Consider the following 20,763-nt stretch of genomic DNA (forward strand, 5'->3'; position numbering starts at 1 on the left):
CGAGAAGAAAAAAAATTCAAAGGTTGTGTTTCTCAATTTTCAAATAAATACTTTAACATAAAAAACATGTAAAATAACAATTGTAGCATAATAAAAAGGTGTGAAAATGATCGTCGTCTACTCACACCTATAGAGAATTGACTAAGTTTATTCTAAAACAACTCCCAGAATAGCCGGCAAGACTTCAACTAACAAATGTAAGTATAAAAAATATTCTCAATACTTTAAAAAAATTATTCTAAAGTTTAGCTAACTCTAAAAAACCATAAAAATCATTTAAAACTACTTTAAGCACCAAAATAAGATTGTTAAACAAAATTACATTTTTCTAAAGATTCATTATTATTACTAGAGTTGTGTATTTACCTCAAAAAAATCTCAATAAACACATTTTAAAGAATCGGTACTCTTCTTCTTCCTTAACTAACTTACTCTAACCCTAAAATCATAACCAAGAGCATATATAAGAATATGAAAAATTATACTTTTAGAGTTGTTAAATGTATTTTAAAGATCGAGGGTTTTTTTTTTACTTTAAAATCAAACAATTCGTTTCATGTAAATTTTCAATACATGACATGGCCTAGTGCTTTCCCACGCGGATGACTGGAAATTTGTGCTATCTTAGGGGTGACACAACTATATATGCTTCCTAGATTTTAAATAAAAAATATTTTATTTATTAGTGATAAATATTTATTTGTATATTTTTTATATTTAGTAATAATAAAGATTGATTTTTCATTTTTTAATATTTATTAATGATAAATTTGTATCCTGTATTTTTTATGTAATTGTAATAAATATTTGTTCCATGATTTGTTCTGCGTTTTTTAATATTTATCAATAACATATTTGTCCCATGATTTTCATGTTATTTTTACGAAACACACGTTGATTAAGGTATGCATTACCGTCTTTGTTATTATTTTTTCATATTCTAATTTATAACTCTAATATAATTAAATTCATTTTATATGCTAAATTATAAACAAGTGAATTACATTGAAAAAAACTTCCAATGAAAGCAAAATTAAAAAATTGGATTAAAACATTTTTATTTTATTTTAAAAATTTATCAAACACTTTAATTTTAGTTAATTAACTTTTCAGCTATAAGTATTCAATTATCAACTTCAGCTATCGACTAAGTTATAATTCAATTTAATTAAACTGAGAGTAAGAAGGAATATTACCATTGAGTCCATCTTTTTTTTGACTAAAACATTGAATCCATAAATAAAATAAGACTAAAAAAAATTGAAGTAAAAGCAAAAAGACTCAAATTGAAATGGACAGCGTTGTAATTTTACTAGCATTCTCTATTTTTAATTAGATAGTAGGTTTGTACTATTCTTTCATTAAAAAGAGCATCCTCAAAGTACTGACTATTAGATTCTGTACATGCAGTATATATTCTCCAACCAATTTGTACACATTGATTTGAATGAATTAGGAACCATCACGTTTGCAAGTTAGGAGGCAGAAACGCATAGACCTTATGGTGAGAAAATGATCTCATATTGAACCAAGAAGAAAGATAATTCAGAAAAACAATGGCTAAGAGTATTTATTGTTATAAATAAATATCCTGTCCTTGGTTTACAACTTGCAGCTTCTGGCACAAAGCTTGAACGTAATTTACCATGCATCAAACTCATATGTTACACATAAATGAATCATTCGGGCATGTTATTTTTTTTTAATATCATCAGTAAAAATAATAACTTGAAAAAAACTCAATTATACCCAAGAAATAATATCATATATAGTAGCAAATGCTCAATTATACAAATCCCTAAAAAGTGAAGAACAAGTAAAACTAGATGAGTGCTTGGATGCCTTGCTGATGCATCTCTCTCAGTCTCCACATTAGATAAATAGCATCCTCTCCATGATCTTCTTGGTCCATTTGTTGCAAAGCCCATTGATAAAATACAGTGTGGATTGTATCCTAGTATAAAAAATCATAATTTGTTAAAATAAGGCATGCAAGGTTGCAATCACTTCATGAAACTAGTATTACATACAAACCCTAAACTATGTTGTTGCACATGACATTGTATTGTATATTGAAGAAAAAAGAACAAACCGGCCCAGTGCACCAGGCTCCCACTTGGTGAGGATGCGAAAGGTGGATTTCCGTAGTCCTACTCTTTCATAGATTTAAACCCGTGACGACCTCAATGTCACAAGGCAGCAACCTTTCTGTTGCGCCAAGGCTTGCTCTCATGAACTTCTCACCCTAAAAAATTACTCTTTGGCCATATCACAAGGCAGCAATTTTTCCATTGGGCCAAGGTTTGCCCTCATGAACTTGACACCCTAAAAAATTACTCTGACCGTTTCACAGGGCAGCAACTTTTCGGTTGCACCATGGCTCACCCTCAAGAACTTGATACCATAAAAAATTACTATTTGACCGGCAAGCAAGAAAAAGCATCTTTTTGGTTGCGCCAAAGCTCACCCTCATGAACTTTACACCAAGATTAAGAGAAAATATGACAAATATTTGGAAAGTCACACAACATTTGAAATTTTCGAACCAGTAAGGATGTCAAAAAGTATCTAAACTTTACAAATTCTGATTTTGTTTAGGTAAGCACACAAAAAAACAGCATTTTCACACAGTAGAATTGAAATATGAACAGTAAAAACACATCATTCACCTTGCCTCCTTCTGTAATATCCCCATTCCTATCACGTACACAATAGATTTGCTGTGTTTGAAACTGAATTAATTGAACAAAACCATCAGGATAAGTTTTATTTCTACCGCATAAGAATAAATTTTGCAAGCTAGCAATGAACTTCTGGAAAGTAATATTTTATAATATACCACTAAAATAATGACCGGAGATGATTCCAACATCTTGGCTTCTCTTACATCGGCGTCGGATATATGCAGGATCTGTATATGGAGAGTTAAATGTTAAAAATAGAACTAGACATCATATTAGATACATAATTACAATCGTCCAAGTACCTTAATCAATCTTTAGAAATAATTGTTCCAAATTCATGAGAGGAGATTGAACAGGCTTTAACTAAGATAAATTCCAAAATATTACCAAAAAGTCTAGAATTGCATCATATATGAACAAGACTGAAATCTGACATTAGAAATATGCCTATCACATCTCATTTGCATGATAACTAATAAATTTAGTAGCGATGAAAACAACTATTGGAAAACAACTACAACTTGTAAAAGCATGAGATAAGAAAAACTATCTTAGATTGTGGTACAATATGGACAACTGGATCAAAATGTAGCTTGGAGCAAGCTCAACAAAATATTTGTGCATACCGCTATTATAGCTAAGTACATGATTTTTGCACATGAAAGTCATGCTACCTATATTATACATATCTAGTTCATCACAGAGGAATATTGGTTTTAGCAAACACTGAAATAAGTTTAATATGTTATATGGTACTATCTATCTATCAAGTATCAACCTGCAAAAAAATACAATGTAATGGAACAGAGAGCAATAAGAAAGATTGAAAAATAATTACAATCTGACCTTCTTATCAAAGAAGATACCATGACTTTTGTAAGCATCATGCTCTGCTTTACAACGTTCAATCAGCTGAGGGGCGCAGTACTTCTTCAGTGTTTCAACATCACCCTGTATGTTAATAAGTAAAAGCCAATTCATAAATCATAGATGCAGCTGCCCGAAAACCAAACAAATTCAGTGCAAAACTTATACTTAGTGCTTTATCCCTTGATATCAGATTTTGCATTTAACAAGTGACGTTGGTAATATTTTTAATAACTTTGACATCATTAACAAACTGATGACTGCCACTGAACTCTTTAAATCCATGAAAAGTAAATCATCAAAATATCATTTCACGCTAATGGAACCCACGTCAAACCAACATAAAACCATTTTTTTCCTATTTAAGGCTGTATTTGATAACAATACTTCCCTTTTTTTTCACTCAAATCATTCCTACCAAACACAGCAGTTAATCCAAAGTTTAACACTAAATTTCATTTTCCTTTCAAAATTACTATTAATAAAAAAGTGATCCCATTAGTTAGGACCAATGTTTAAAAAATCAAGAGTATACGCAAAATCGAGAGGGGGTTGAAACATCGTAGCACGGATCATAAGATCCTATCGTTACGGAAAATATATACTTATATATAAATATATATAATAATATACAAATGCATAAAAATTATCATAGGTGAATAAAATAACCTCTAACTCTAAATCACAAAATTAAACTAAGTTCACATAACCATATCATCTTCTGTCAAAAAAAGAAAAGAAAAACCATATACTCACAAGTTCATACAAGATTAAGGGGGTAAAGATTTAATTTATTTAATAGTGCCTTGGTATGTTTTTTCTGCAGTGGGATTTTGCCTTAAAGGCCCAAATGTATATTATTTTTATTTTTATTATTAACCAATAGGCATGATGATATGTGCGTTACAGCTGTGATATTGGGGGTTTAGTGAGGTGAGTTTTTCTCTGGTTGAGTTAACTTCAATATCAATACAATTCAGTTTTTCTATTCATATTCTGGGTCCTATATCACTAACCTTGATGTAAGCATTCAGCACTGGCTTTATTGCCTCCTGCACTTCCCCCACAAATTCTGGTAAGGAAAAAGAACTGGTTCATGTGATCAAAATAAAAGAAAATGATGTTAGCAAGTAAAATAATAAAATGTTACAACTAAGACAAAATAAAAGGAATAAGAACCTACGGATCCCGTTGACGTATTTCCTTATATGTAATTGCAGCATCTGTCTCTTGAAACATGGTATCATTGATACTGTAAAAGAAGTACGGTGAATCAGCATCTATGAAGCCATATACATAATATGACATGAGTACGATATGATACATCATAGATATGTTGATACAATATTATAAAAATACATATTTTGCAAGAATGTATAATATTTGTGAAGAGACGATATTTTATATTAATATATATCAGTATCAGTATACGACGATCACAATGTACAAAACAATGCTTGCAATCATTACAAAAAATCAGACACGTATCTTTCTTTTGTCTATATCAAAATATGTTATTTTCCTTGTAAGTATATTTCAAATGTATTTTTTTTCCCGTGATTATTGTTAGAATGTCACAAAAAGTATTGACTTGATTGGTTGATTCAATTGCTTACTATTTACTTTCTAATGCTAATGATATCATTTCCATCTATCATATTCTAATAATTACCAAGTATAGATTTCATCTAGAGACAACACGTCCGTTAATTCAAAAAATCCACCACCACCATCAAGTGGATCATATACATCTTCACTAATGTACAGCCATCACCATGTCTATACTTTCTTGTATCCTCAAAAGAATGAATAAAGGAGTAGGTACACCAATCCACACAACATAATGAAGAATAAGGCTGTACAAAAAACTTGAAGACAAGTTTTTGATGTTATATCAAAGTATTGAAGATGTATCCCAATAGAGTATCATCAGTCAACTTTTTCAAGGATACACATCAAGAATATTCATACACTTATCAGTACTAGATATGGGTATGAAACCGAAACTTTAGCAATTTTGGAGTATCCAGGCTTAATAGACTAGCACTGTAATTTGCACCATATATCACAGATATATTTAGATTATAACCAGATAAATGTTGCACCATACATATTTACAATAACCAGTCAGTTTGTAACTCTAAGAACAAGAAAACTGAGAGACATACTCCTGTATTTTGTGAATAAGAGGGTTGTCACTTGTGTCATATATTTCCCGCAAGTCCTCTACTATCTGCCAATTTCATTAGACATGTAAAATAACAAGCCAATAAAATGTGATTAAGAAGTTAAATAAAAAAAAATAATTATTTATCCACAATCATGGATTATCACACAGAACACCAACATTTTTAAGGGATCTCAAGCAACCTGCAGAATACATCATAATATAGAACAAATTGCAGGTTGATAAAAGAATTATATTATAGTAGAACAAAAAACTCAGGAGTAGAACATACCTCCTGACCCTTTGTCTTCACTGGGTCAGTATACTTAATGAATCGCTTGGATGCAGGATGGCTTCTCACCTAAATGATAATGTAGAGAAGAATTCTCAATGGAGAGATATTCCTTTTCTAAAGAAAATGGAGAGATATTGTAGACAATCCAATTACAAAAGAATTTACCTTATCTCTAATTACATCAAACTTCTTACTCCACCAAGATTGTTTAGAGGGAATAACAAAAAGATCAGTTTTTGTACTTGTTTCGCCACTAGGAGTGGAAGGAACACGCCGTCTCTTACTTGGGTTACTACTTAACTCCTCCTTTAGTATGTCATAACCTTTCTTGGTTAAGTCCACAAACTTTGTATCCTTTAATTTTTGGAATGAAGTAGACACACGTGGAGACGAAAAGGTTGACGTAAATTTGCCAAACAACGACTCTGAAGCATTACCAGACGCAGTCTGCTGGTTTTTCTCTTCATCGGGTGTTGTCTGACTTTCTTGTTTTGCCTCGGCTTCCTGTTTTGTTGAAGAATCAGTGGATCCTGAAGAGTCCTGCTTTCCTACCCTAAAAGTTTCTTTCACCTAATTTAAAATGAGTAATATCAGTAAGCCATCAATTGTGGATCACATTTTGCTGTAAGATTTGTAAATCAGACCTCCTCAGTTGCAGCTGAAATTTTCTCTTTAACATTGTGAGAAACCTACAAAAAGTATAATTACTAATCAAATTCCAAGAATCGTGTCAGGTTATTCACAATAGATTAGAGGGATCCCATTAAATTAAATAACAAGACAATATAGAAGAATCAAAAGTTTTAGATTAGTAACATACACAACTAGCAACCAAAGGTATAACTGCGTTATTAGTATCTTACGATACACGAAACTTGAATCCTGATTCAATATGATGAATGGTGAATTCTTGATTTAGTGTCATTTATCACAATCTGAACGTAATGCAACCAGCAACCTTTTTTGTCAACTTGGTATAGCCAACCACTTTTCTTTCGACGTTTAATTTTATGATTTGAATCTTGAATGTATATGATATATCAGCTTATAGTTTTTTGTTACTTAATTTTATTTATAAAAGTTATATTTTTATTAAGTACCTTACGATTCACAATGAGATGCGATTTAGGAAATGGGTCTTCTAATTCATGATTTGAATATTGATTTGATAACCATCTTAACTTGCTTCTAGATCAATGTAAAATTGTGTTAGAGGACTTTTCTACACAATATTAGACAATCACATGCTTATCCAATGGCTTTGCATACTAGTCATACTTTGTGGTTGTGTATACCTCACTTGTTTATCTTGCAATTTACCAAAAAGACTATTACAATCATTAATTTCAATAACCAATTTTGATGGTATCCTTTGATTTGATTTTCATTATACCTTCTTTGCAGCAGCTTCAGCTTCTGTCCATGCACCATCAACCTGTCTGTACAGCTGCTCAGTTTTCTGCTTCGTTCTGCATTCGCCAGTCAACCATCTCAGGCACTCCTTTTAAGTGTCAAGCAAGCCTTGACATACAATGGTATGTCTCAGCCTATTAATCAATAACTTCAAAAGGTTAATGTTACATTATGACACCCAAAACAAGACTTACTTTACTTTCAGGTCTTCTTTTACTCCTTTCAGTTCCTCTGCTTTTTCCTTCAGTTCCTTCACAGTCTGTTGGAATTCTTTGTTTCTACAACCATCAACGACAAGAATCAATTGAGAAAATAGAGCAGACAGCAAAATCTATAGGTGGGAAGAAACAAAAACCAAAAGATAATAAACAGGGCAAGCTTTTTTATGTCAGGGCATGAAAAATGTTAGATCTTTCCTTAGTTCATTCATTTGTTTAGGAAGATAATTTAAATACATAATCTCATTACTTAATTAAAGGATTCCCCTGTATACATGTAACATTCCTATTATCCTAATAAACACTCAGCAAGAAATAATAAGAACAAAATGAATGATAACATATATATACATTTATGGAAACAGTATCATTTCCTATTTTGTATATTCGAAATCCAAGTTGTTTAAAGTACAGAAAGTAACTAAAGTATTGATTTTATTTCTCTTTTTAAAAAAATTGCATGCAAAAGCAATACAGTAACAAATATGATCCCAACTAGGTCGGCACCACAACCATCATCTGCACCACACCAAAATTATACGAAAAAGAGGAAAAAGAATACAAAGAAGAAACATGGGGGCCTTGACCAAAACCATGCACAAAACATTATCTAAATCTAAAGTTAGTAAGACCTACCTTATTAACCTAGGAATTAAATCCTACCAATAGAACTGCTGAATAGTAGTCCCATATGAGGCGAACACACTTGTTGCCGTCATGGTAAATATGAGAAAATATATTTTGTTTCTCTTGAACCACGGGATCAGGACTAGTGTGAGAACATAAGATGAGATCATAAAAGACTGTCTACCCCAAAAGTTGAGATTTTTATTGGTTCAGTTATGAGTTAGATGTCTTGGCCCTATTTAGTGTTTCCAAATTATCTAGAGTAACCTCTTATCAGTAAAATATATATATATATATATATATATATATACACACACAGATTATGGTACTTCAATCATAACCGTGATAGTCCCACAAAAAGTTCAATCTCATGAATGAACTGTGAGTTGTGATCAATTTCAAAAAACTAGGATTTTTTCTCTAGTTTGATGAAACACAAGAAATGCGACTCTTATCATGTTAGTTTCGAGAAAATAACAAAGCTAGTCTCTTCCATGTTTTTTGGAAGAATAAAAAAAAACCACTTCAACATTTGGTGGATAAACACAAATGCATATTGTGTAGGTAGTTATATCCTAGCAAATGCAACCCCTAGCTAAGTGCACTGCAGGTGTTTTAACAGAGACAATTTGAGTGATCTGTGTACAAATTGTTGTTACTTATGATATGTGGAACCTATTGTTATAATTACATCCAGGAATGTGGTCTATTTAAGGGTAAATGTACGCTCTAAAATTTATATCATCGAGATTTTATTCTCGTTTGGTGTTTGTTCCACTAACTAAAAGATTGAGGTATGGTTGCTAAAAAGGAATCAACAATCTTCAATTATGTTTTGCAGGTCATATAATATGTTTGTTATGACAGCAAAAGGTTGTCCAACATGCATTCAATTGAACATGATAACTTGTGGCTTCTCTCATAAACATTCCTCGGGTCGTGGAAATGGGTTAGTGGACATTCAAGCAAAGATATGCTTATGTTCTGTACTGAGAAGTTATATCTCCCAACAGCTGCAGAGATTAGGAACAGAACAGGAGCGTGTTTTAAACTTTAATGCATTTTGAATTTGAAATACATAGATAGTAGTTTAATTTTAATAGAGTGCTATGTGGTCAGTAGCAGATAGCGTAGCGTAGCGGCCAACCTCCAAAACGCTATAGCGGTATAGCAGGTAGCGGTATGCCCGCTACGTCGAAGTCTAGGGAAACATTACAAGCAATTTATACCATACACATATAGAGCTTAAAAAATAGAAAAATATACCATACACATATAGAGCTTAAAAAATAGAAAAATGCTAACACTTAATACATATTCATTAGTCATAACTTTAAAGTTCATTGCTACTAATATTTCAAATATAATATAAAGCACAATAGAGGACTGTAAATGCAGAAACAAAAAAACAGAGCACAATAATGGGGTACTGTGAGAAAGCTTTGAGAAGAAAGCTCTGTTGGTAGAGATGAGAACAGAGCAGGGATCAGAAGACAGGTAGGAGTTGAAATCTCTGCTTTGAAAAGAAAGATATGTTGGTAGGAGAAGAAGGGTGATGAGAAGAAGCTTCAGAATATAGCTTTCGAATAGAAGGTCCCGTACAATTACTGAATGTCTATACCCTTTCTTAATTTATTTTTATACTTAAAAATAAACTAGAAAGAAAAAGACAAAAAAGAAATTAAAAAACCCTAAAACATTTTAAAAAGTGAGGGTATTTCTGACTTTCCATCCTTAAATTACTGTAGCGTTTCTTCCCTGCGTGTATTCATCTTCTCCCACCCGCGATTGCACCGCGAAGAACACCGCTACAGCCGCAACACCGTTTTGCATAGCGCAGGGCTGCCGCGACGCAAAGCAACGCTGCGATTGCGGCCACAACTGACTACATAGATAGAGTGCACACTAAACTACTAGATTATTCTGACAAAAAGACTATAATGTGTTCAAATATGATCTGTCACTGCTTACATCGGTAAATCATGTTAAAAAAGTACAAAATATATTACTCTAGTTATTATACCGACATTAGAATAAGTCTCCAGTATAGTGCTGCATAGGCGGCTCATTCTGACAACAGTGTAAGCATTAAATAAATTGATAGTTAGCAAGGGCAACATGAAGTTGAATCCTGAGGTAGAAGACATCGTTATATAATTATTACTACTCAATACACCTTTTATGTTATCATGTATATGGGCAGGATACATTGTACCTAACTAAATTTCTAAAGCTAAATACATTAATAGACTTATTTAATTAGTGAATATTTGCCTATCATGCATAAAAACCAGCTACGACACAAATACTTAGACATCACCTATGATGTACTAACTCAGACAAAGCACTGAAATGTAGATGTAATAATTTGAGAAAATATAAATGACTAAATATAACCACATGATTAGGTGTGCACATATCGAACACCAGACATGCTTTCAATATGAAGTGTCAATTATACGTAGGACACCACTAATGTAAAATATATAGGAAAACAAAAAAGGGAAACCAAGAAAAACCAAAGAAGATGAAGATGCATTTAAACATGGAAAAGGTACAAATGCGGGAACTTTTTGAATGCCTAATTAAAGTGCTAGCATATTAATTTTAAAAGGAATTTTGTTTCAAAGTAGATGTGTCTATTCTTACTGTAGTCGTGACCAAAGGGTGTCAAAGATATGTTGAAACGAAGAAAAGGTGCATATCTATATCAGTAGATTTGACTATACCCAAGAGTGTATATGATTCATAGAATTTAACATTTTATATACATAAATTACAATACTCTGTCTTCCAGGGTTAATAAGATCATTTGATTACTAAACCAAACTCATAAAATCTACTAACCATGCTATAAGAACTTTATGTAATTTCATAACTAAAAAAAATTAAATTTAAATTTAAACAAATTAAAACACTCGTTCTTCAAAGTACACAGGTTAATAAGATGATTTGATTTCTCAAACCAAGCTCAAACAATAAAATTTACTAACCTTGGTATCAGAACATAAACAAAATAATTTCATAATAATAATAATAATAACAAGTTGAAAATAAAACTAAAATTAAATGAAATTTATAAGAGATAGGATGCAAGGTATTCTTATACCTAACAGCTTCATCTTTAATCTTCTTAGAGAACTCGTTGAAGACACTGTATCCACGTCTATCAGCCGAAACCAAAAACAACCTCGTTTTCACACCCTATATAATACGAATAATAATACATTAATAATTAAAAAATTAAGAAGAAAACAAAAAAGAGGAAAATAATGAAAGGGAAAAGAGAGGAACTTGATGAGGAAGAAAAAGAGATCGCTGGGAAAGTAACAAATCACGAATCAGCTTTCTTGTAGTCATATTTCGAATTCAAATAACCGTTTATATCTCTCTGTAAATTTAATGTTTGTGTGAGGTGTGTATATGTTGGAATAGTGAGCGATTGAAGAAGAAGAAGAAGAAGAAGAAGAAGAAGAAGAAGAAGAAGAAGAAGAAGAAGAAGAAAGAAAAGGAAAGAGGGATTCAACAGGGTGGTGCAGCTTAGCTGCTGCTGCAAGTTATTCGAGCGAGCCTTTCAGAGAGATGTATGTGTTTTTTTTTTTTTTTGGCCTTTTTACATTTTGGGGCTAGGGTTCCATACTCACTCAGCCCAGTTTCAGTTTTTTTAACTTGCTCTCCAAGTTCATCAATTATTTTTGGTCAAAAAAAAAACAAATTCATTAATTATTTAGAATTTTTAAATAGGTCATAAATTCAAATAAAATTGTAATTAAGTTTTTTTTTTTATAAATAATAAAACTAGATTAAAAGTATTAGTGGTATGCTAATCTCCATGAATCTATTTTGTCATTTAAACCCCCATAAACACTACACAAACAATACTTAAAAAAAAAGTATCATTGTAGTTCTTCTTATCTTTAATCACATTGCATGTAACAAAAAATTATCAACCACATTCATCACTCTCCACACACAGGACATACAGCCAATCATAAATTATTTTTTTAATATTCTAAGAGAAAGAATAACCAAAGAAGATGTGACTAATTGATTCATCACTTCGAAAACAAAAAGTACAATTTGTACAATTTTTTATTAACAATTTATCGTCTCAACTCAATAAGGGCATCGCTAGTAGATATAGGATCCAACAACATTCTCAGCACAAAACAACTTTGGATGGAGTTTCCATCTACCAATTTTGGATGGAGTTTCCATCTACCAATTTTTTTGCAACGCCTTTGCTAAAATAGGATTACCACCAACAAGCTTTAAGAAGCAAAGATTAGTAGATGCAACAAAAAAGAAGTTCCCAATGAATTTTCTTTCTAAATCCACTTATCATTACCATCAGTTGAGGACACCACCTCCTGCAATAACACAAACTATTTACCTGAACTAATATAGTTTTTAATTGGATATCTGAACTAATATAATTTTTTTAAGTATTTGTTACAATATAATTTTTTAATTAGATCTTTCTATTTAATTATAGTTAATCAACAATTAATAAATACTGACATGAATTTTTATACAAATACGTCCTTTAACTGATTAAGAGTTTGTAAATAGATCCATAATCAAATGTAAACATATACAAATTGGTTTTTAGAAAACCAATTTGATATATTAAAACCACAACTAAGTCAAAATATAATTTAAACATATTTATATATCTAAACCACAATTTAGACAAAGTATAGTAGTGAACAGTGTCTCTTACAAAGCAAAATATAAGTATTTCATCCAAATCACAATCAAACAAAAAGCAAAGTTTGAAGCAAAAATTCATATTTCTCTTGTAGTACCTCTCGCCCTTTACTCTTTTTCAACAAACCCTTTCGTCGAATAACATTTAATCCATTCCAACATAGTTAGAATAGGTTTGTCTATTGCCTTGTAATTTAAGTCTTCTACAAGCATGGATTTTTCTTTTGATTTGGAAATTGAAGAGGAAAAGAGTAATTGAAAAACTTTGAAGTTGAGATTTTAACTATGAGAAAATGTGTTAAGCTTTAGTAATCTCAGAGTTTGTAGAAATGGTTTATTTGTTTTTTAAAATGATGAATTAATTCTTTGGATTTTAGAAAACTTGATGCAAAACAAAGTTTTGAGATTTTAAAATATAGAAACTTTGATTGATGTTTAAAGAGGAAAAGTGCTTGAACAAAATGTGCCCTAATTTATATTGGGAGGGTAATATCAAGACTGTTTAAGAGAAAACAACCCCTAGACCTACTTTTGTGTGAGGGTCGATTTGGTGTCTAAGGGTAGGTTTAGAGGTGTTAAATTCATAAGATGTTGATGTATGTTGCTTGGTGTTATATGATGTAGCAATTATGTGCTTATTTGAAAATATGTTTAAATTGATAAAGGTGTTTATGTTAACATTATTGATACTTGCTTGAATAATACATTGGTATTCATATATGAATTTATGATTTAACAATTTGGTGATTGCATAATATGATTGGTCTTGGTCAAACCTGTTTAATATGGTGTGGTGAAATCATGTATGACTTTGGTGGAACGTGTTCACGTTGAGGCAAAATCTCTTATGAAGTTTCAATGATAACAAACATTAATGATTAATTAATTAATTAAGAGATTTTGATAAATATTTTTATCTAATGTGTGTTTTTAAGTGACTTCATTAAGAGAGAAAATTCATACAAGATTAAGCACAAAAGAACAAAGTGGAATTCAAGAAGCACTCTCATAAAAGACTTCAGAATGTTCAGCACTAGAAGTTCATAATGTTTGGTCTTGAACATAAGATAATATGTTCACACTTATATAAAAAAATCAAAAGAACAAAGTCGTGTTCATGCACTGAATAGGTGAAAGAATCTTACTTAAATGAGCCATAAAAAATAAGAAGAATCTTACTTAAATGAGCCATAAAAAATAAGAAGAATCTTCAAGATTTTCACAAGATCATTTAAGTCAAAGAAGAATATTCACTTTAATAAGCTATAGAACTCATATGATTTGATAAATAAGCTATCAAATGAATAAATGAGAATTGAAGTCCAAGAAGATCACAACAGTCCAACTTGAATAAATTCAAACTGCAACTTTATGAACATCATAAAGTTGCAAGATTAGAAGGTTCTTATGAAAAGATAAAAAAAAGTGACTAAAAAGGTTGGTAATATATTGTACTTGCACTGTTCACGGTGTGAGAAGCCATCAACAGGGAAAAATGTGCATTGGCACATGTTTTCTCTCTCCGTTGCATTAAAAGAAAACTACTTAACAAACATTGTGAAGTCAACTTAAAGTTTAGAATGCTCATGAATCTTCCAGATCTTTATCTTTACAGGTTATCACGCATTGAAACTTGTGCCCAGCGGACACATAAATACCATTGTAACTTACTAAAGCTCACTCACAGGTTATATATATAACTCACTTATCACAAAAGTGCAGAAGTTTGATTAAAAGTTCATCTAACACACTCGAAGATCATCACAGATCATCAAATCTAAAGTATATACGAGTGCGAAGAACTATTTCAACCTAGTCAAGTTTTGAGAACTTGATGCAAAATCTAAATTCTATTTGTAAACCTTATGAAGTAATCTTTTAGGGTGTTAAAGAGATTCATATTTCAATTGTGATAGTTGGTTAGTCAAGAGTGACTAGGAAAAAGATTTGTAAGCCTGTTAGGGCTAAGAATATATAGTAGAGAAAGATTAGGTTGATTGAATTGTGTAAGTGCATAAATTGAGAAATTGTCTCAAACGTTTTAGTGGAAAATCTAACCAAAAGTGAGAATTGGATGTATCCCAAGTTTAGGTGAACTAATATAAATTATGTGTGCATTTCATATCTTTACTCTGTAGAGCCAAAAACACAAGAAAGGCGAAGGTTCGAATTGTGTTTTATTTTAAAACTTTTTCAACAAGACTAAACTATAGTGATGAAAACAATGATAAACTGAAAACAAAACAATATCACCCAATTTATCCTGGTTCACTACCAACACAATTGTTGCATTTAGTCCCTTAAACCCGAAGGTTTAAATCCACTAATTCACTAATTGAATTACACTTCCACTGAACACCTACTAGTCCAACTAACTATTTTCAAGTCTTCTCAACCTTTTAGCTTTGTACAGTCAAACTGTTGACGAATGCATTCACTATTGTGGTAGGTTACAAAAGAACAGGTTTAAGGGTTTTCTAAATAAATCACACAAGAGGGTGTTTACACTATTGTACTCTCAGAAAAAATTTCTCAGCACTTTAGATAAGAAAAAAGATAAAGAACAAGAGTGTAGAGACGATTGTATAATGCTTATTGTGGTATGTTGTTGCTTGTACTTTTCAATGAGAGTTGCATGTTCTTTTATAAAGATTTTTAGAATTTTTGGTCATTGTCCTGACTGCAAGAAATCGTTATATATCATGAAGTTTTGTATCAAATCTTTTGAGATTGATTCGTCATTAAACCTTGTTAAAAATATCCTTGAAATTGATTATGTGAATCTTGATATGGAGACAGAAGGAGCAGATGATATTATGATTAGAGTATGTTGCATAGACCTTCAGGGTTTTTAGTAGAGGATGCACAAAAGCTTTGTCTTCTTCAAAGTATTGACTTTTTAGAGTGTTAACTATTATTAGAGTCAGACGATCAAATCCTTGTTGTGATAATCAAAACATACAATCACTTGCTTGTCGAGGTTATTATAGACAGAGAAATCATATGGTTGTTATAATTATTAGAGCAAGACTAATCAGAAGATTGATTGTATTAGATAAAGTCACAAGAGGCGCGTTTTAGAGCGCGTTCACCAAATTTAGAATACAGAGAATATAGTGGAGTCTTGGTGTTCATTTAACATGAACCAAAAGATAAGAGGATGCAACATTAACTCTTATAAAATAACCTCATATGGAAACTGCACACTAAAACAAAACATTAGTGCATTAAATTGTTCCCACAAAATAATTTTGTTATTATCAAAACAAGTAACGGTCACAGTTCTTCAAACCAATTTGGTTCTAACGTACTCATCCTTTAAGTTATTCCCAAATGATACACACCCTAACTCACAATTTTATTTCTCTTATATACTAATCCTTCAGAACATTATGAAGTACTTATTTTCTTAATATTTCAAGTCAACATACTTCAGAGTTAACTTTAACATATAGGAAATAATTTTAAAAGAGTCAAAATTAAAACCCCCTTCCTTGTGACATTGAATTCTACTTATGTTCATGATTACATAAGTGATATGATTTTTTAAGCAGACAATAACAAATTGGCAGAAGAATATTTGGTGATGTGTTGTCAGGTGGAATTCATGATTTCCTTTAAGAAAATCCCTTATGATAGAGGCGATATTTCAAAATCATATGCAATACCATTTAAGCATTGCATTAAGACCTATTGGAAATTGTTGTGTCTGTAACCTAAACTAATTATGTGGATTATGTTTATTCATGTGATATGTGTGAATCTATTAGTGTTCACCTTATTCATGTGATATGCAATGGCCCTAAGTACCATTTGTAGCTTACTTTAGAGAGATGTAGTAATTGCGATGGTTGTTCCTACTTCTATTCTTGTCCTTATTCTTGTTCTGTAGTTGTAATGTTACTCCTACCATTCGGTGTTAGCAAGAAACCTTATTGTTGTATGAGTCATTCGGAAAATAAAGTGTCGTTTTGATCAGAAGGGGACATATAAGGGATGTGACATTGACTACATCGAGCTTATAGCTCTAACAATCTCAATGGTTGATTTGACGAGTTTTGAGAAGAATTAGTCAAAGTATTTAGTAGGGCATGAGACCCACTGTAACTAGTGGGGTTATTCAAGAAGTCCTTATTAACATTGAAGAGGCACTCAAAGTTAGTGTTGTTGCTAGTTTGTGATTAGCTTAGGTTGGGTGTGTGCATTTAGGGGTTTGATATTTTATGGCATATGTATTTTGTGGTCCTATTGTATTTTGAGTATATATATTCAAGTAATACTTTGGTGGTTTTGTATATGATACTTTAGTGTTTTGTGTATAATACTTTGGTGATAGGGCATTTTGGGGAGAATGCTTTTGTAGCATCTTTCTGCGCACTCATCTACCAAGATTTCCTCAAGGGTTTGAGTGTCCAGTCATGTGGGGACCATTACTTCTTTAGGAGACATTTCTAGAAGAATTACTACTAGAAAAAACATTTTTAGAGACCAATTTTTTGGTACCTAAATGAGGAAAATCGGTCACTAAATCCAATAGCAACCGATTTAGTGACCAATTTAAATCAGTAGCTAAACTGCTAGTCGCTAGCTATTGCGACAAAATCAATGATCGAATTTTCTGACCGATTTTGTGACTGAATTTTGTGACCGATTTTTTAGACTGAATTAGTGAGTAAAGTTTGAGACTGATTTAACAACCACTTTGAATTAATTTGATATATCATTAGCGACTGATTTAGAGACGTAAATTGTTCTTTTTATTAAATATTTGGTCACCAATTCAATCTCTAAATGTTACTGTTTTTTTTAATTCATTATTTTAATATCTAAAAGAACAATAAAAACAATTTTTTTATTTTATTTCAATATCTAAAAAGTTCATACACCAAAATCATTTAAAAGTATTAATTATTTCACCGTATATAACTAAAGAATATAATATATTTAAGTAATAGTTCTAAGTACTCAAAATAATACAGATAAAACTAAAATTATATTCTAGTTTGCCTTCACAATCTTGTACACATTACTAGTTACTAGTATACCTTCACACCAATAAAAATACACCCCATAAGATAAAAACCATTCAAAATAATAAAATAAACAAACTAACATAGCAATTATAAACACACAAAAAATGCCAAATACAATATTTATTTTATTCAATTTTAAAAATCCAAATAATTATTAAAAAAAAACTAACAAATATAATCAGTGGAAAACTGTCTCTATGTTGTACTGCAATGGTAGCACTAGTTCAGTAGCAAAGTAAACAAATATAATCAATGGAAAGCTGCAACTTCATCTTTGAAGTGTTTGAACAGATTCTCAATTCTCATAATAACACTATGATCTTCATTATCCTTAACTTGTACACTCACCTGAAAGAATGAAACAACTCTTAATTTCATATTGTGTATGTAACACCCCGTTTTTCAAAGCGAGGGTATATTTTTTTTTTTTAAAAGTAATTAAAAACGAACAAAGAAATAAATCAGGAAATGCTTTTGGATAAATAATTGAGTCATTATAATTTACGCAGCGGAAAAGTTTCTTCAATTATAAATCCAAAACATTTTTACATAAACATCAAATGGTACATGGAACCCATTCAAAGATGATATCAAACTGATAATATTTGTATAAGTACAGTTTTCCAAAACTAAAATACTCCAACCCAAAAAGAAGGACCCCTAGTCCCTATACATCATCCTAATCTGATCATCCTACCAAAAAGCTATACACCCTGAGTAATCTCCACGCGCCCCGTGAGATCCTCCTAACACAACAGCAGTCAAGCGTTCCCATCTCCATCCCTGTCCGTAGGGTACGAACCAGTAGGGCCGTCCTGACTCTCATCTGAGGGCAAAGCCCAGATTTCCACAATAGTGTAAGGGGTCACCAACCAGAAAATAACAGTTAACACATAGCAGTTAAGTTTTTGAATGCTCAAAACAACTTTTTAACTAAGCATGCATCTTAACAGGATTTTTAATGTGCGAAAAGTTCATACATTACATTGCCAATGAAAATGAAGGTAAAATGCAGTTCTCGATCTCCTAATTAACACATGATAAAACAAAACATGGATAGATTCATGAGCAATTAATCATACAACTAAAAATGAGGATTTCCACTGAGCCAATCGTTTGGGAAATCGATTGGGGTGAAGGTTTTTAATGAAAACAGAATCCTGGGCTGAATTCAATCGATTGGTAAATCGATTGATTGGTTCCTGAGCCCCTGGTTTCGAGCCAATCGATTTCCTAATCGATTTGGTGAGGGATTCTTAATGAAAACAGAATCCTGGGCTGAATTCAATCGATTGGTAAATCGATTGATTGGTTCCTGAGCCCCTGACTTAAGGCCTAATCGATTGGGCAATCGATTTCTTAACTGATTCCTTTGAAAATTGATTTCGAAATCGATTGGCTAATCGATTTGTGAATTGGCCAAGTCCCTGTTTACCCATCCAATCGATTGGGAAATCGATTTCCCTGATCAGTTTTCCAAAAATTCATGAATTAACCTAAGTCATTCCTAATCAAGTCCACAACCTAACACTTAGCAATTCCTACGCGATTACTACGACACACGAAGGTTCGATAACCATCATACTCACACACAATAAACAACACATAACACTTAACACCTTCATCTCAGTTATCACGATAAATCAAAATTCGAATCACTCAATCATAAACTCAAATCAAACATGACTCGCGTGCCAGGCACCCTAATGCAATGCGTATATGCCAAAATGCATGGACTCGGAATTCCAAACCAAAACCCTCCTCGAAGGGCCGTAAATCATAATTGTACCGCCTATCGCAGGCCAAAGTACCAATTACCGAGGTGCCACCTATCACGGGTCAGCACGATTTACTAAAATGCGTAAATCATAAACGTACCACCTATCACGGGTCAGTACAGTTTACCGAGGTGTCACCTATCACGGGTCAACACGATTTACTAAAAGAAAAAGCGGGAATCGTAAATGTACCACCTATCACGGGTCAGTACAGTTACCATGGTGTCACCTATCACGGGTCAACACGATTTACTAAAAGAAAAAGCGGAAATCGTAAATGTACCACCTATCACGGGTCAGTACAGTTACCATGGTGTCACCTATCACGGGTCAACACGATTTACTAAAAGAAAAAGCGGGAATCGTAAACGTACCGCCTATCACAGACCAGTACTGTTTACCTAGGTGCCACCTATCACGGGTCAGCACAATCCACCAAAAATGTAAATCGTAAATGTACCACCTATCACGGGTCAGTACAGTTACCATGGTGTCACCTATCACGGGTCAACACGATTTACTAAAAGAAAAAGCGGGAATCGTAAACGTACCGCCTATCACAGACCAGTACTGTTTACCTAGGTGCCACCTATCACGGGTCAGCACAATCCACCAAAAATGTAAATCGTAAATGTACCACCTATCACGGGTCAGTACAGTTTACCGAAGTGTCACCTATCACGGGTCAACACGATTTACTAAAATATAAATCGCAAACGTACAACCTATCACGGGTCCGTACAATTTACCAAGGTGCCACCTATCACGGGTCAGCACAATTCACCAAAAACGTAAATCGTAAATGTACCACCTATCACGGGTCAGTACAGTTTACCGAGGTGTCACCTATCACGGGTCAACACGATTTACCAAAAAGTAAATCGTAAACGTACCACCTATCACGGGTCAGTACAGTTTACCAAGGTGTCACCTATCACGGGTCAACACGAATTACTAAATAGTAAATCGTA

At 32.3% G+C, this 20,763-nt stretch overlaps 1 protein-coding gene across 1 annotated transcript; it reads right to left on the minus strand.

The window, feature by feature from the left end:
• Positions 1-1,662: 1,662 nt before the first annotated feature.
• LOC101490149 (mitochondrial import inner membrane translocase subunit TIM44-2-like) lies at positions 1,663-11,859 on the minus strand. The gene is made up of 14 exons (XM_004515145.4): positions 11,566-11,859; positions 11,381-11,475; positions 7,621-7,704; positions 7,407-7,482; positions 6,658-6,702; positions 6,179-6,583; positions 6,011-6,079; positions 5,720-5,784; positions 4,735-4,803; positions 4,568-4,640; positions 3,531-3,635; positions 2,840-2,911; positions 2,670-2,732; positions 1,663-1,954 (listed from the first exon to the last, which is right to left on the minus strand). The coding sequence occupies exons 1-14, from the start codon at positions 11,629-11,631 to the stop codon at positions 1,823-1,825; spliced, it is 1,419 nt and encodes a 472-aa protein (XP_004515202.1). The 5' UTR covers positions 11,632-11,859; the 3' UTR covers positions 1,663-1,822.
• Positions 11,860-20,763: the final 8,904 nt, after the last annotated feature.

The sequence above is a fragment of the Cicer arietinum genome, chromosome 6 (assembly GCF_000331145.2).
Source record: "Cicer arietinum cultivar CDC Frontier isolate Library 1 chromosome 6, Cicar.CDCFrontier_v2.0, whole genome shotgun sequence".
Lineage (NCBI taxonomy): Eukaryota > Viridiplantae > Streptophyta > Magnoliopsida > Fabales > Fabaceae > Cicer > Cicer arietinum.